The sequence below is a fragment of the Lynx canadensis genome, chromosome D4, assembly GCF_007474595.2.
Source record: "Lynx canadensis isolate LIC74 chromosome D4, mLynCan4.pri.v2, whole genome shotgun sequence".
Classification (NCBI taxonomy): Eukaryota; Metazoa; Chordata; class Mammalia; order Carnivora; family Felidae; genus Lynx; species Lynx canadensis.
In genome coordinates, this window is record NC_044315.2 from 457,420 (window position 1) to 472,013 (window position 14,594).

At 42.2% G+C, this 14,594-nt stretch overlaps 1 protein-coding gene across 1 annotated transcript in view; it reads right to left on the reverse strand.

Moving 5' to 3' along the window:
- ZNF484 (zinc finger protein 484) overlaps positions 1 to 10,038 on the reverse strand; it is a 32,955-nt gene extending 22,917 nt beyond the window's left edge. The window contains exons 1-2 of the mRNA XM_030293324.1: positions 9,949 to 10,038; positions 4,767 to 4,811 (exon numbers count right to left, since the gene is read on the reverse strand). Coding sequence (XP_030149184.1) covers positions 4,767 to 4,781 — 15 coding nt within the window. The 5' untranslated portion in view covers positions 4,782 to 4,811; positions 9,949 to 10,038. The remainder of the gene's footprint in view (positions 1 to 4,766; positions 4,812 to 9,948) is intronic.
- Positions 10,039 to 14,594: the final 4,556 nt, after the last annotated feature.

Consider the following 14,594-nt stretch of genomic DNA (forward strand, 5'->3'; position numbering starts at 1 on the left):
GGGGAAGGGGTAGAGAGAGGAGAGAGAGAAAATCCCAAGCAGGCTCTGAGCTCTAAGCACAGAGCCCAATGCAGGGCTCTATCTCACAAACTGTGAGATCATGACCTGAGCAGAAATATGAGTCAGGCGCTTAAGCTACTGAGCCACCCAGGCACCCCTTAAACTCTCCCTTAAATGTTTACTAGATGGAGCACCTGGGTGGATGAGTCGATTGAGCATCTGACTTCATTCAGCTCAGGTCATGATCTCAGTCGTGAGTTCGAGCCCCACATAGGTCTCATGGCTGTCAGTGCAAAGCGGGCTTCAGATCCTCTGTCCCCCTCTCTCTGCCCCTCCCCCACTTGCACTCTCTCAAAAATAAATAAACATTTAAAAAATAAAAAATAAAATAAATGTTTGCTAAAATTCACCTGTGAAGCCATCTGGTCCTGGACTTTTGTCTGTTGGGTTTTTTTTTTTTTCATTATCAATTCAATTTCACTACTAGTAACTGGTCTGTTTAGATTTTGTATCTCTTCCTGATTCAGTTTTAGAAGATTATATGTTTCTAGGAATTTATCCACTTCTTCCAGGTTTATTCCTGGGATACAAGAATGGTTTAATATCCACAAATCAATCAACATGATACACCACATTGACAAAATAAAGATAAAAATCATGTAGTCATCTCAATAAATGCAGAAAAAGCATTTGACAAAATTTAATACCTGTTCATGAAAAAAACAAAAGTAAGACTTTCAACAAAGCGGGTTTAAAGGGAATATATTTCTGGGCACCTGGGCGGCTCAGTCAGTTGAGAGTCTGAATCTTGATTTCAGCTCAGGTCATGATCCGCGGGTTGTGGGACTGAGCCCCACACTGGGCTCTGTGCTAAGCATGGAGCTTGCTTAAGATTCTCTATCTCTCCTTCTGCCCCTCCACTTCCCTGCTCACACTCTCTCTCACTCTAAAATAAAATAAGTAATTAAAAATAAAGGGAGTATAGCTCAACATAATAAAGGCCGTAAATGACAAACCTACAACAAACATATACAATGGTGAAAAACTGACAGCTTTTTCTCTAAGATCGGGGGCAAGACAAGGATGTCCACTCTCATCACTTCTATTCAACACAGTACTGGAAGTCTAGGCCACAGCAGTCAGAAAGGAAAAAGAAAAGGCATCCAAGTTGATAAGGAAGAAGTAAAACTGTCATTATTTGCAGATGACATGGTACCATACACAGAAAATCCTAAAAACTCCACCAAAAAAATATTAGAAATAATAAATGAATCCAGTAAAGTTGCAGATACAAAATTAATATACAAAAAAAAAGATATTGCTGGGGTGCCTGGGTGGCTCAGTCGGTTAAGCGGCCGACTTCAGCTCAGGTCACGATCTCGCGGTCCGTGAGTTCGAGCCCCGCGTCGGGCTCTGGGCTGATGGCTCAGAGCCTGGAGCCTGCTTCCAATTCTGTGTCTCCCTCTCTCTCTGCCCCTCCCCTGTTCATGCTCTGTCTCTCTCTGTCTCAAAAACAAATAAAACGTTAGGGGCGCCTGGGTGGCGCAGTCGGTTAAGCGTCCGACTTCAGCCAGGTCACGATCTCGCGATCCGGGAGTTCGAGCCCCGCGTCAGGCTCTGGGCTGATGGCTCAGAGCCTGGAGGCTGTTTCCGATTCTGTGTCTCCCTCTCTCTCTGCCCCTCCCCCGTTCATGCTCTGTCTCTCTCTGTCCCAAAAATAAATAAAAACGTTGAAAAAAAAAATTAAAAAAAAAAAACAAAAAAAAAAACAAATAAAACGTTAAAAAAAAATAAAAAAAAGATCAGACTTGCATTAAAAAAAAAAAAGATATTGCTTATGTTTCCATATACTAATATAAAGTAGCAGAAAGAAATTAAGAAAACAATTCCATTTACAACTGTATCAAAAAGACTAAAAGCCTAGGAATAAACTTAATGAAAAGAGATGAAAGACCTGTACCCTGAAAAACAATAAAGCATTAATGAAAGAAAGAAACTAAAGACAATACAAACAAATGGAAAGATATACCATGCTTATGGATTGGAAGAATTAATATTGTTAAAATTCCATATTACCCAAAGCAATCTATAGATACAATGTAATTCCTATAAAATGCCAATAGTATTTTTTACAGAACTAGAAAAATACTAAAATTTTTATGGAACCACCAAAAAAACCCAAGTAGCAAATGCAATCGAAGAACAAAGCTGGGGGTAGCACATCCAATATTTCAAGAGATACTACAAAGCTACAGTAATCTAAACAGTATAGTACTAGCACAAAAAACAGACACATATCATTGGAATGGAATAGGAGGCCCAGAAATAAACCCAGGCTTTATATGGTCAATTAATCTACAACAAAGGAGGCAAGAATATACCATGGGAAAAGCCAGTCTCTTCAATAAATGGGTGTTGGGAAAACAGGACAGCTACATGTAAAAGAATGAAACTGAACCACTTTCTTACACCATACCCAAAAATAAATTCAAAACGGATTAAAGACCTAAATGTGAGACAGGAAACCATCAAAATCCTAGAAGAGAACACAGGCAGTAACCTCTTTGACATCAGATTTAGCAACATGTTTTTAGATATGTCTCCTCAGCCAAAGGAAACAAAAACGGTAATAAACTGTTGGGGCTATTGTCAAAATAAAAAAACTTCTACATAGTGAAAGAAACAATCAGCAAAATGAAAAGGCAACCTACTGAACAGGAAAAGATATGTGTAAATGGTACACTGAATAAGGGGTTAATATCTGAAATATACAAAGAACTTATACAACTCAACACAAAAAAAAACCCACAAATAATCTGGTTAAAAATGGATAGAGGACCTGAATAGACATTTTTCCAAAAAATGAGATATGGGGCACCTGGATGGCTCAGTTGGTTGAGCACCTGATTCTTGATTTCAGCTCAGGTCATGATCTCATGGTTCATGGGTTTGAGCCCAAGTCGAGCTCCATGCTGACAGCTCAGAGCTTGGAGCCTGCTTGGGATTCTGTATCTCCCTCTCTCTCTGCCTCTCCCCTGCATGCACTGGGTCTCTGTCTCTCAAAAATAAATAAACATTAAAAACATCTTTTTTTAAGTTAAAATGCAAAGAAGAGATAAATATTATTGGAAAAATATATAAGAATATGCTTACTATAAAATAAGTCCTCCTTCAAAAAAAAAAAAAAAAAAAATCAGTGAACGACTTCCACTCCTGGAAAGATGGGAACAAATGCACTCATCTCTCCTCATTCCACTACGCCCATCTAGAAACCCTAGACATCATCCATAAACAATCTGAGAATACTCTGTAAGGCTAAAGAATAAGAGACAAACTGGCTAGGGACCTCAGGAACCAAGGAACTACACAACATTAGTTCCCGAAGACTGCCTCATACAGCCCTGACAGGTGCTAGAACATTCTACAACCCAGAATCACCAAGAGCACACAAAGAGAGCTCAAAGAAAAGTCTGCTCTCTCTAGCTAAAAGATCAGCAAAGGGGCAACCTAGAAGGCAGAAAAATTTTAGGCAAAATATACTCTAGCCAAACACAACAGATTAAAAACCCAAAGAAACAAAAAACTTTGGGCCTGACCCCACGCCCACCAGTAAAGACCCAGGGAGTGGCCTAGACTCCCACTCTTGCCTGGCTGAACAAAGATGCCCCTCCACATTCCAATGGTGTGGTGTGGGAAAAAGCAGGGGGGAACTGGAACTTTCATTCATACACAGTAGTAATAAAATAAAATTAAAAAAAAAAGACCAATATTTCTCATTAATATAAGTCCTCAACAAAGTATGAGCAAATAAAATACATAAAAAGAAGTATATACCGGGGTGCCTGGGTAGCTCTGTCGGTTAAGTGTCTGACTTTGGCTCAGGTCATTATCTCGCGGTTTGTGGATTCCAGGCCCACGTCAGACTCTGTGCTGACAGCTTGCTCAGAGCCTGGGGCCTGCTTCAGATTCTGTGTCTCCCTTTATCTCTGCCCCTCCCCTGCTCGCCCTGTCTCTCGCTGTCTCTCTCTCAAAAATAAATAAACATTAAAAAAAAAAAAAGTATATGCCATGATCAAATGGGGTTTATTCAAAGGTTGCCAAGGCTGGCTCAGTATGTGAAAATCAATGTAATCCATCATAGCAGTAGGCTAAGGAAGTAAAATTCCACAACCATGTCAACTGATGCAGAAAATCAAAATTCAACACCTATTCATGATAAAACCTCAAAACTTTGTTTCACAAGGTAGTCCTTGGACAAGCAGCAATGACACCCTGTTGGAATCCCAACCCTATTAAATAAGAATCTGAAGTCACGTGCCAGCGAGAGAAGCACCGCTCTGTAATGACGGAAACCCTGTCAGTGTATTTCTAACAGTGTTCTTGTTGAAGACACTGTTCTGTCTCCATTCATCTGAAGAGCCATCAGAATTTTTCTCAAGCATCAAGAACCAGGCAATCTTTACTACAGATGAAATAAATTACTTATCAACAATATAAACCAGTATCTCATTTTCATTATTGCTATGTCTTTCACGGAGACCAGAGACAATCTCACAGTTCAAAGTTCATAGCTGTATAAAATCACAACTCGCATATATCTATACTCCAAGCTTGACTTGGAGTTGATAGTCGCTTCTTTTTTTCCCTCTGATCTTGGTTTTTATTCATTTATACTTGTCCATCTTACGATATGGGTTATTAGATGCTTCCTAAAATCCACTAGAAAACAAAACAACGAATAAATAAATGAACAAATAAGAACTCACCAGGGACTTGGTCATTTCTGGCTCTTCTGGGAAAGAGGCAGAGATCTGAGAAGAGATGAACAGAGTGACCAATGAGAGAAGGAAGTGTGCCAGAGTCCCACACATGGACATATACATCATTTAGCATCCATGCACCTGACCCAAAAAACTCATTTCCAGGACATCATAAAAAATCATCCTGAATTGCACAAAAATTTAATTTATTTTTTTAATGTTTATTTATTTTTTGAAAGAGAGAGAGAGAGTGGGGGAGGGGCAGAGAGAGAGGGAGACAGAGGATCCCAAGCAGGCTCTGCACTGTCAGCACAGAACCCGACATGGGGCTCGAACTCATGAAACGTGAAATGATGACCTGAGCCGAAATCGGATGCTCAGCTGACTGAGCCACCCAGGCACCCCTGCACAAAAACTGAAAAGCAGAAATTTCACCACAGCATGGCTAACAACAAAATTAAAAGGCTAGAACATACTGATACCCAATAACTATAGACTCTTTAAATAATTTGTGGACCATCCTGAAAACATAAAGACACATAAAATTAAATTACAGTAGAAAAATATGTTAAACGGCCAAGTAAAAGTAAAAAGATGTACCAAATAGTATGGTTTCATTTTCACTGAACAATGTGTGTACATACACATGCACACATACACGCATAGACACATATATGAGTGCATTCATACACAAGGAAGAAAATTGTCTGGGAGGAAATATACTACCATGTTAACAGATATATTATTTGGGTGGTGATAAAATTATAGGTAATTTTTATATTCTTATAAAACAAAGTAACTTTTTTTTTTTAATGTTTGTTTCTTTGGGGCACCTGGGTGGCTCAGTTGGTTGAGCCTCCAACTTAGGCTCAGGTCACGATCTCACGATTTGTGGGTTCAAGCTCCGTGTCAGGCTCTGTGCTGACAGGTTGGAGACTGGAGTCTGCTTCAGATTCTGTGTCTCCCTCTCTTTCTGCCCCTTCCTCACTCATGCTTTGTCTCTTTCTCTCTCTCAAAAATAAACATTAAAAAATTGTTTTTAATAAATAAAAATAAATGTTTATTTTTGTGAGAGATATGAGCGGGAAGGGGCAGAGAGAGAGAGAGAGAGAGAGAGAGAGAGGAGAGGTAGAGAAAATCCCAAGCAGGCTCGCTGCTGTCAGCACAGAGCCCAATACAGGGCTCGCTCCCACGAACCCTGAGATTGTGACCTAAGCTGAAATCAAGAGGCAGACAGTCAACTGAGCCACCCAGGCGCCCCTGGAAGCAGGTTCTAATCAAGACACACACATTGGTCATTGTGTCCCTTTGACCCTAGACCTATCCTCCCCAATATTTTTTCATGACAGACTTTTAAAATTAATTTTTGCTTTGAACTTTTATATTAAAAGTATTCCTATTAAATATACTTTTCATGTCTAAACTCTGCCAGCAAATATTGGGCCAAGGTGGACTGGAGTCTGAAAAAGAGATTCTGAAGGCTCACTATGTGCTCTGATACCAGGGATCTGTGGAAACACAAAGAGATCCTGCAGAGACAGTGCCACATGGTGACAGCCACTCAGCTGTCCTCCCAAGAGCCTCATACGGTGTGGGACGGGTGGTACAGGGGAACAACGAGAATTTGGAGCCAAATCAATGTATGTTTGAATCTCAGTTCTTCCATCTTCTAGCGTGACAACCTAGAGAAGTCACTTCAATCTGTTTCCCCATCTTCATACTTTTTAGATAAACAAACTTACAATACTTGAAAAGCACTCAGACAGGTGTGGCATATAAATACTCACTAAAATTAGTTACTGATATTATTACAATCAGTAATCCACGTAGAATGCAACCACTGTACCAGATGTCATCTGACTTCACAGCCCCCCCAAGTAAGTCATCACCAACCCCGACCCCCAGTTCCTCACTCGCACTCCACAAGTGGCTCCACTGTCAGTTGCTGCACACTGACCTCCTGCGAGAGCCATTACTCACACCTCAGAATCACTGGTTCCCATACCCTGCTGCTCAAAGACCCCAAATCATTCATTCCACAGTCCCTGATCACAGAGCCTCCAACACTCTAACCTGATCGTTCTGGCTTGCCACCAGTAAATTCCATGCCCCACAAAGGAAAAGTTCCTCCTATGTCTTTCCTCTATTCTCGATACTTCTGGTCATCAAATGTGTGTGTGTGTGTGTGTGTGTGTGTGTGTGTGTGTGTGTTGGAAAAGGTCGGGGGTGGGGAAGGAATCCCTACGCTAAGCAATTCTGCAACACCAGCCGAATGTCCTACAATTTAGCTCAATTCTGGCATCATCTGCTTGGAGTTAGCATCAGATCACACAGGTTGAGGGCTCACTCTTATGAGAGTGCCCCCTGCCCCAACTTCAAATGCCAATCATAAGCCCAGGCTGTTACTTGTGCTTATTAACTGGCTGTAAATCAGAGGTTCCCAGGACCCCCAGCTCGGGTTCCATTAATTTGCCAGAGCAGCTCGCAGAACTCAGGATAACATTTGATTTATTGGATTACCGATTGATTATAAAATGACATACCTCAGGAACAACCAGATGGATGAGACGCATAGAGCGAGGTATATGGGAAGGGGTGCCGCACTCTCCCAGCATCTCTATGTGTTCAATCCAGAAGCTCTCCAAACTCCATCCTTTTGGGGTTTTATGGACGCTTCATTATGTACAGATGATTAATTAAATAACTGGCCATTGGTGACTGACTCAACCTCCATTCGGGGCATGGGTTTCAAGTTCCAACGCTCTAATCACATGGTTCACTCCCCTGGCAACCAGCCCTCCTCGAGTGGTTATGGAGAGACTTTCGAAAAATTACTTCATTAACGTAAACTCAGGTGTGGTTCAAAAGAATTTATTAGGAATGATGACAACATCCATTTCACCTTCATCTCTCTGGAGCAATTTCTGGAGTCAGGAACAAAAGGTGCCCTGTGGCTCTTATTATTTAGGAAATGACAAAGGTTTTAGGAGCTATGTGCTGGGAACCATGGACTAAGACTAAAATACTTATTTCTTATTATATCACAATATCACATGCCCCCATTGCTGGCCTCCACACTTTCATCACCACCCACCATGCATCTTCATCAATCATCCCAAGAGTCCCAATCCCAGATGCACCTGCACTGGCACCAGGTACCCAAGCACACTTCCCACCACTCACACCACTACTAGGCCTGTACCATTAGCCTTCCCCACAAACTTACGCACACACACGCACACGCACACACACACACACAGAGGAAGGAACCCAATCAATGATCAAATCTGGGGATATTCTTGAATTTTAAAGATAATCAAAAACACATAAATCCAAAGCACATGTGAAATAACAGATTATTTAGAGAAAATTTTCAGAAAATCAAGATGCCTCATCTGCAGTAAATTAAATGATATCAGAAATGTATCTAAAAGGCCTTTTCTGGGGCGCTTGGGTGGCTCAGTCGGTTAAGTGCCCAACTCTTGGTTTTGGCTCAGGTCATGATCTCATGGTTCGTGAGTTCAAGCTCCATGTTGGGCTCCATTCTAATGGTGCAGAGCCTGCTTGGAATTCTCTCTCTCTCCCTCTCTCTCTGCCCTTCCCCTGCTCTCTCTCAAAATAAATAAATAAACTTAAAAAAAAATCTTTAAAAGGCCATTTCTCTGTGAAGGCTAGAGAAAGACATTTTCAGAAATAAAAGTACTTGCAGAGTATCTCTATCTTTACCTGGCAAAAATACTTTAAAAAGTATTCCAAATAATGTAAATTGAATCAGATGAGATCTCCCAAAGAAAAATACTGTTCAGCAATAATTTTTGCAAGAGATATGATTATAAAAAAGGACAAGAGTGGTGATGGGATGAGGCCATTAAAGGTAAAATTGATAATATTCTATGATAAAACATTTCTAATTAAAACATAAGAAAAAACGTAAGTTATATGGGGTGTAGAATGGAAACAATGAACAGAAACTTAATCACTACAATGAAAGTAGAAAGTATGAAACAGAAAAAAATGGGGCAGTTGGTTGAAGTGGCTCAGTTGGTTGAGCTTCTGACTTATTTATTTATTTATTGTTTAATTTACATCCAAGTTAGTTAGCATATGATGCAACAATGATATCAGGAGTAGATTCCTTAATGCCCCTTACCCATTTAGACCATCCCCCCCCACCCCCAACCCCGCTGACTCTTGACTTCTGCTCAGGTCAGGATGTCATGCTTCCCGGGATCAAGACTGGTATGGTACTGTGCTGACAGGAGCCTGCTTGGGATTCACTCTCCCTCTCTCTCTGCTCCTTCCCTGCTCATGCTTTCTCTCTTTCTCGAAGGAAGGAAGGAAGGAAGGAAGGAAGGAAGGAAGGAAGGAAGGAAGGGAAAAATATGGCGCCTGGGGGGTTCGGCTGGTTAAGCATCCAACTTGGGGTCTGAGTTCTGAGTTCCAGCCCCGCTTCGCGTGAGCTCAAGGTCTGCTTCTGGCTCCAAGCTGACAGTGCAGAGCCTGAGTGGGATACTCTCCCTCTCTCTCTTCCCCTCGCTCACTCACACACTCGTATCAAAAAATTAAATAAACTTAAAAAAATAAATAGTAACAAACTGATAAGCTTAAAAGACAAAATCAGTTAAGATCTCAATCTCTCACCCCTCATATCCCTCATTCCTCATTCTCAACAGCCACCCACCTCTACTGACCCCACGACCCCATGTCTCCCCGCAGATCCACCGTTAGAGATCCCACCATCTCGATCTCTCCCTCACGGATCCACCTTCAGGACCCCGCCGTCCCCATCTCTCCCCGGTTCCACCCTCAGAGATCCCCCCGACCCCATCTCTCCCTCACGGATCCACCCTCAGAGATCCCACCAACCCCATCTCTCCCTCAATGATCCACCGTCAGAGATCCCCCGACCCCGACCCTCTCTCTCCTTCACGGATCCACCTTCCGGACCCCACCGACCCCATCGCTCCCCACGCAGATCCACCGTCCAGACTCCACTGACCCCATCGCTCCCCGCGGATCCACAGTCCAGACCCCATCGACCCCATGACTGCATCCACTGCCCGCCCCCGTCAGTGGCCGGATTGCTAACCACGGACCTCAGCGACGCTTCGTCACTCATCTCCCGATGCTCCCATCGCAGCACTCACCTACCCCTCACCCACGCCCTCTCAAAACAGCGGCCGTTTACCTCAGGTGGTGACTAAATCTGGCCGACTTCCCTTCTCGCTCAGCCCCTCTCTCTGCGGGATTCCTCACGGGGCCGCCCGGGTGTGCGCATGCTCAGCAGCGGTTTCTTGGCCCCAGCTCGCGAGTACTTAACATGGCTCGCTGCTAAAAGCGGCTCCCTCCAAATGGCTGGCCCGCGCCAACATGGCGGCGCCCATTAGGCGCCCAGGCGTGCGGGCGGCCATGTTGAAGTGATGTAAAGACCGTGGAGCTCAGAGTTGTCTCGGGAAACGTGGTTGGGCGGAGGTGCTCCTCTGGGACTCAACCAGGAAACAACCAGAGCGAGACAACCGGGAAACAACAACCGAGACCCTTCCCCTCGCTCCCGTGTACTCAATGCCACCATTTGAGACAATCAGCAATTATAGAACGCTTCACCCCAAAAGAGGAAGGTACACATTTTATTCAAGCACCCACGCAGCATTTGCCAAACTAGGTCACAACCTGGGTCATAAAACAAGTCAAATTTAGTAAAATTTAAATCATACAGCCTAGTCCTCTGGACACAGAATCAAACTAGAAATCATCAGAAAGACAACAGGAAATTAACACTTGTAAATTAAGTGGGGGTTTTTTGTTGTTTGTTTGTTTAAGAAAGAGCGCAAGCTGGGAAGGAGCAGAGAAGGAGATAGAATATCTGAGGCAGGCTCTGTGCTGACAGCAGCAAGCCCCATGCAGGGCTCCAACTCACAAACCATGGGATCATGTCCTGAGCAGAAGTCCAGCACTCAACCAACTGAGCCACTCAGGTGCCCCTAACACGTGTAAATTAAGCAACACAGTTCTAAATAATCCATGGGCCAAAGAAGAAGTCTTAAGGAAATTTTAAGAATACAATGAAATAGGGGCACCTCGGTGGCTCAGTCGGTTAAGCGTCTGACTCTCAATTTCAGTTCAGGTCATGATCTCACGGTTTGTGGGATCCAGCTCTGCACTGGGCTCTGCGCTGACAGTGCAGAGCGTGCTTGGGATTCTCTCTCTCTCTCTCTCTCTCTCCCCGTGCCCCACCCCACCCTCGCATTCACACGCATGTTCTCTCTCAAAATAAGTAAACATTAAAATATATATTTTGAATTAAATGATGAATATATAACTTATAAACACTTGTAAGATGCAGTAAAAGTAGTGTTTAAAGGGAAATTTATGGAATTGATTGCATAGTTTAGAAGGGAAGAAAGAACTAAAATCAATAAACTTCCATCTTAGGAAATTAGAGAAGAGCAAGGTATTAAATATTATTATTAAAATGATATGGATATTAAATATTAAATATTGAATTCAATATTAAAAGGACAAAAAAGGAATTTTTTAAGAATTTAATTTTTTATAAGTTTTAACTTCATAGCAAAATTGAGAAGGTACAGAGATTGCCCAAATCCTTCTAACTCCCATACATCCACAGCCTCCTCCTATTAATATCCTCCTCCAGACTTGTACATTTGTTACAACTGATAAATCTACATTGATGTACCATAATCCCCTAAAGTCCATAGTTTACATTATAGTTCGCTCTTTGTGTTATATAGTCTATGAGTTTGGACAGATATATAATGACAAGTATCCATCATTATGGTACCCTCTGTGAATATCCTCTGTTCTCTGCTTACTTCTCTTCCCCTACCTCAACCCTTGGAAACGATTTACCTTTTTTCTGTCTTCATAGTTTTTACTTTTCCAGAATATCATATAGTTTTCCAGAATGTCATATACTATCCTATAGTATATAGTACATAAACTTTGGCTTCTTTCACTTAGTAAATTTTTCATGGCTTGAAAGCTCATTTCTTTTTAGCACTAAATAATACTCCATTGCTGGGGTGCCTGGCTGGCTCAGGTGGTAGAGCAGGTGACTCTTGATCTCAGGGTTGTAAATTCGACTCCCATGTTGTATGTAAAGATTACTTAAAGTTTATTTATCCATTCACCTGCCAAAGGACATCTTGTTTGCTTCCAAGTTTTGCAATTATGAATAAAGCTGCAATAAATATTTGTGTGGGCATAAGTTTCCACCTCCTTTGGGCAAATACTAAAGAGTGCAAATGCTGAATCATATTTTGAGTGTATTTAGTTTTATGAGAAACTGTCAAACTGTATTCCAAAGTGGTTGTGCTATTTGCATTCCCATCAGCAATAAATGAGAGTCCCTTTGCTCCACATCCTTGCCAGCATTTGGTTTTTGTCAGTATTCTGGATTTTCGCCATTCTAATATAGTGTAATATTGTCTCATTGTGGTTTTAATTTGCATTTCCCTGATGACATATGATGTCAAGCATCTTCTCATTTGCTTACTTGCCATCTATACATCTTCTTTGGTGAAGTGTCTGATAAGGTCTTTGGACCGTTTTTAAAAATCAGGTTGTTTTCTTATTGTTGAGTTTGAAGAGTTATGTCTTTTGTATAACAATTTTTTGTCAGATGTGTCTTCTGCATATATTTTCTTCCAGTTGGTGACTTGTCCTTTGATTCTCTTAACATTGTCTTTTGCAGAGCAGTTTTAATTTATTTTAATGTTTGTTTGTTTGTTTGTTTATGAGAAAGAGAGACAGAGAGCCCACAACAGGGGAGGGACAGAGAGAGAGAGACACAGAATCCAAATCAGGCTCCAGGCTCTGAGCTGTCAGCACAGAGCCCAATACAGGGCTTGAACTCACAAACTGTGAGATCATGACCTGAGTAGAAGTCAGACACTTAACCAAGACACCCAGGTGCCCCAAGTTTTAATTTTAATAAAGTCCATCTCACCAATTATTTCTTTAATGGATAGGCCTTTGGCATTGTAAGAAGTCACTGTCATACCCAAGATCATCTAGGTTTTATCTCATGTTATTTTTTTTTAAGTTTATTTATTTTTGGGAAAGACATAGACAGTGTAAGCAGGGGAGGGGCAGAGAGAGAGAGGGAGAGAATCCCGAGCAGACTCCATGCTGTCAGAACAGAGTCTGATGCAGGGCTCAAACTCATCGAAACCATCAGATCATGACCTGAACTGAAACCAAGAGTAGGATGCCTAACTGACTGAGCCACCCAGGCACCCCATATTCTACGTTATCTTTTGAGAGTTTTATCATTTTGCATTTTACATATAGTTCTTTGATGAATTTTGAGTTACTTCTTGTGAACAGAATAAGGTCTTTGTCTATGTTCTTTGGGAGTGTGTGCACATGCAGATGTCCAGTTGCTCCAGCACCATTTGTTGAAAAGACTACCTTTGCCTCATTGTATTGTATTTGCTTCTTTGTAAAAGAGCAGCTGACTATATTTATGTGGATCTATATGTGAAACTGTAAAAGATCTATTCATCTTGCAGCTGCCCAAGAGATACTTTTGTCCACGGCCCCCTTAATATACCATTTCTGGTCAATCTGGAGTTGTCAGCCCCCCCCCCTTTTTTTTCAGTCTTAAGGTTATAGTAAATGGAGTGTTGAAGTCTTCAACTATTGTTGTGGGGCTGTATTTCTACCTTCGATTCTGTCAATATTTCCTTCATAGCTAGGCCTCAATGTTATTACTAACTGGTCTGACACAGCTACATCATTTTGTTGTCCCGTAGGACATAACAATCTTACAGAATACTAACTTCAGACAAGATTATTCTGAGACCATGATAAATTGCAACACAAAAAGGACATTTCATGTTGTCTAAGCACAGACAAAAACAAGATTGCTGTGCCATCCACAAAATAATCATCACATTGCCTTACTTTCTGACAGTATCCAACCTACAGCAAATCTCCCCCTCCCTGAGACTCTACCGCAAATCATTCGAAGTCCAAGAGCCAAGTAGGCTCTTTCTAACTCCTCTGAGATAACTCATGGTTCCCCATGATGTTCTTCCTTACTGCAACATAAATGCTGTTTAACCACAGGTGTGATCCTAGTGGTCTTTAACTGAAGAGTTTTGAAAGGGTTCCTGGGGGCGCCTGGGTGGCGCAGTCGGTTAAGCGTCCGACTTCAGCCAGGTCACGATCTCGCGGTCCGTGAGTTCGAGCCCCGCGTCAGGCTCTGGGCTGATGGCTCAGAGCCTGGAGCCTGTTTCCGATTCTGTGTCTCCCTCTCTCTCTCTGCCCCCTCCCCCATTCATGCTCTGTCTCTCTCTGTCCCAAAAATAAATAAATGTTGAAAGTGTTCCTGGTGAAGAGGTCCCTGGGCACTGGGTCAAGATAGGGAGGTCATACCTTTGTATGCATGAGCCTGGAAGGAAATACAGATTAGAAACATGATCAAGAGAACAAAACCTATGGGGCGCCTGGGTGGCGCAGTCGGTTAAGCGTCCGACTTCAGCCAGGTCACGATCTCACGGTCTGTGAGTTCGAGCCCCGCGTCAGGCTCTGGGCTGATGGCTCGGAGCCTGGAGCCTGTTTCCGATTCTGTGTCTCCCTCTCTCTCTGCCCCTCCCCCGTTCATGCTCTGTCTCTGTCTGTCCCAAAAATAAATAAAAACGTTGAAAAAAAAATTAAAAAAAAAAAAGAGAACAAAACCTATGAATTTTATACTTAGTAACCTCAAACTGAGTACATACCTGCTATTTGCAAAGGCTGTTTCCACCAAAGGAATGGCTGATTTAAGATTTAGGGGAGTCAAAGAGAGGGGCTTGGCAAAAAAGGGGT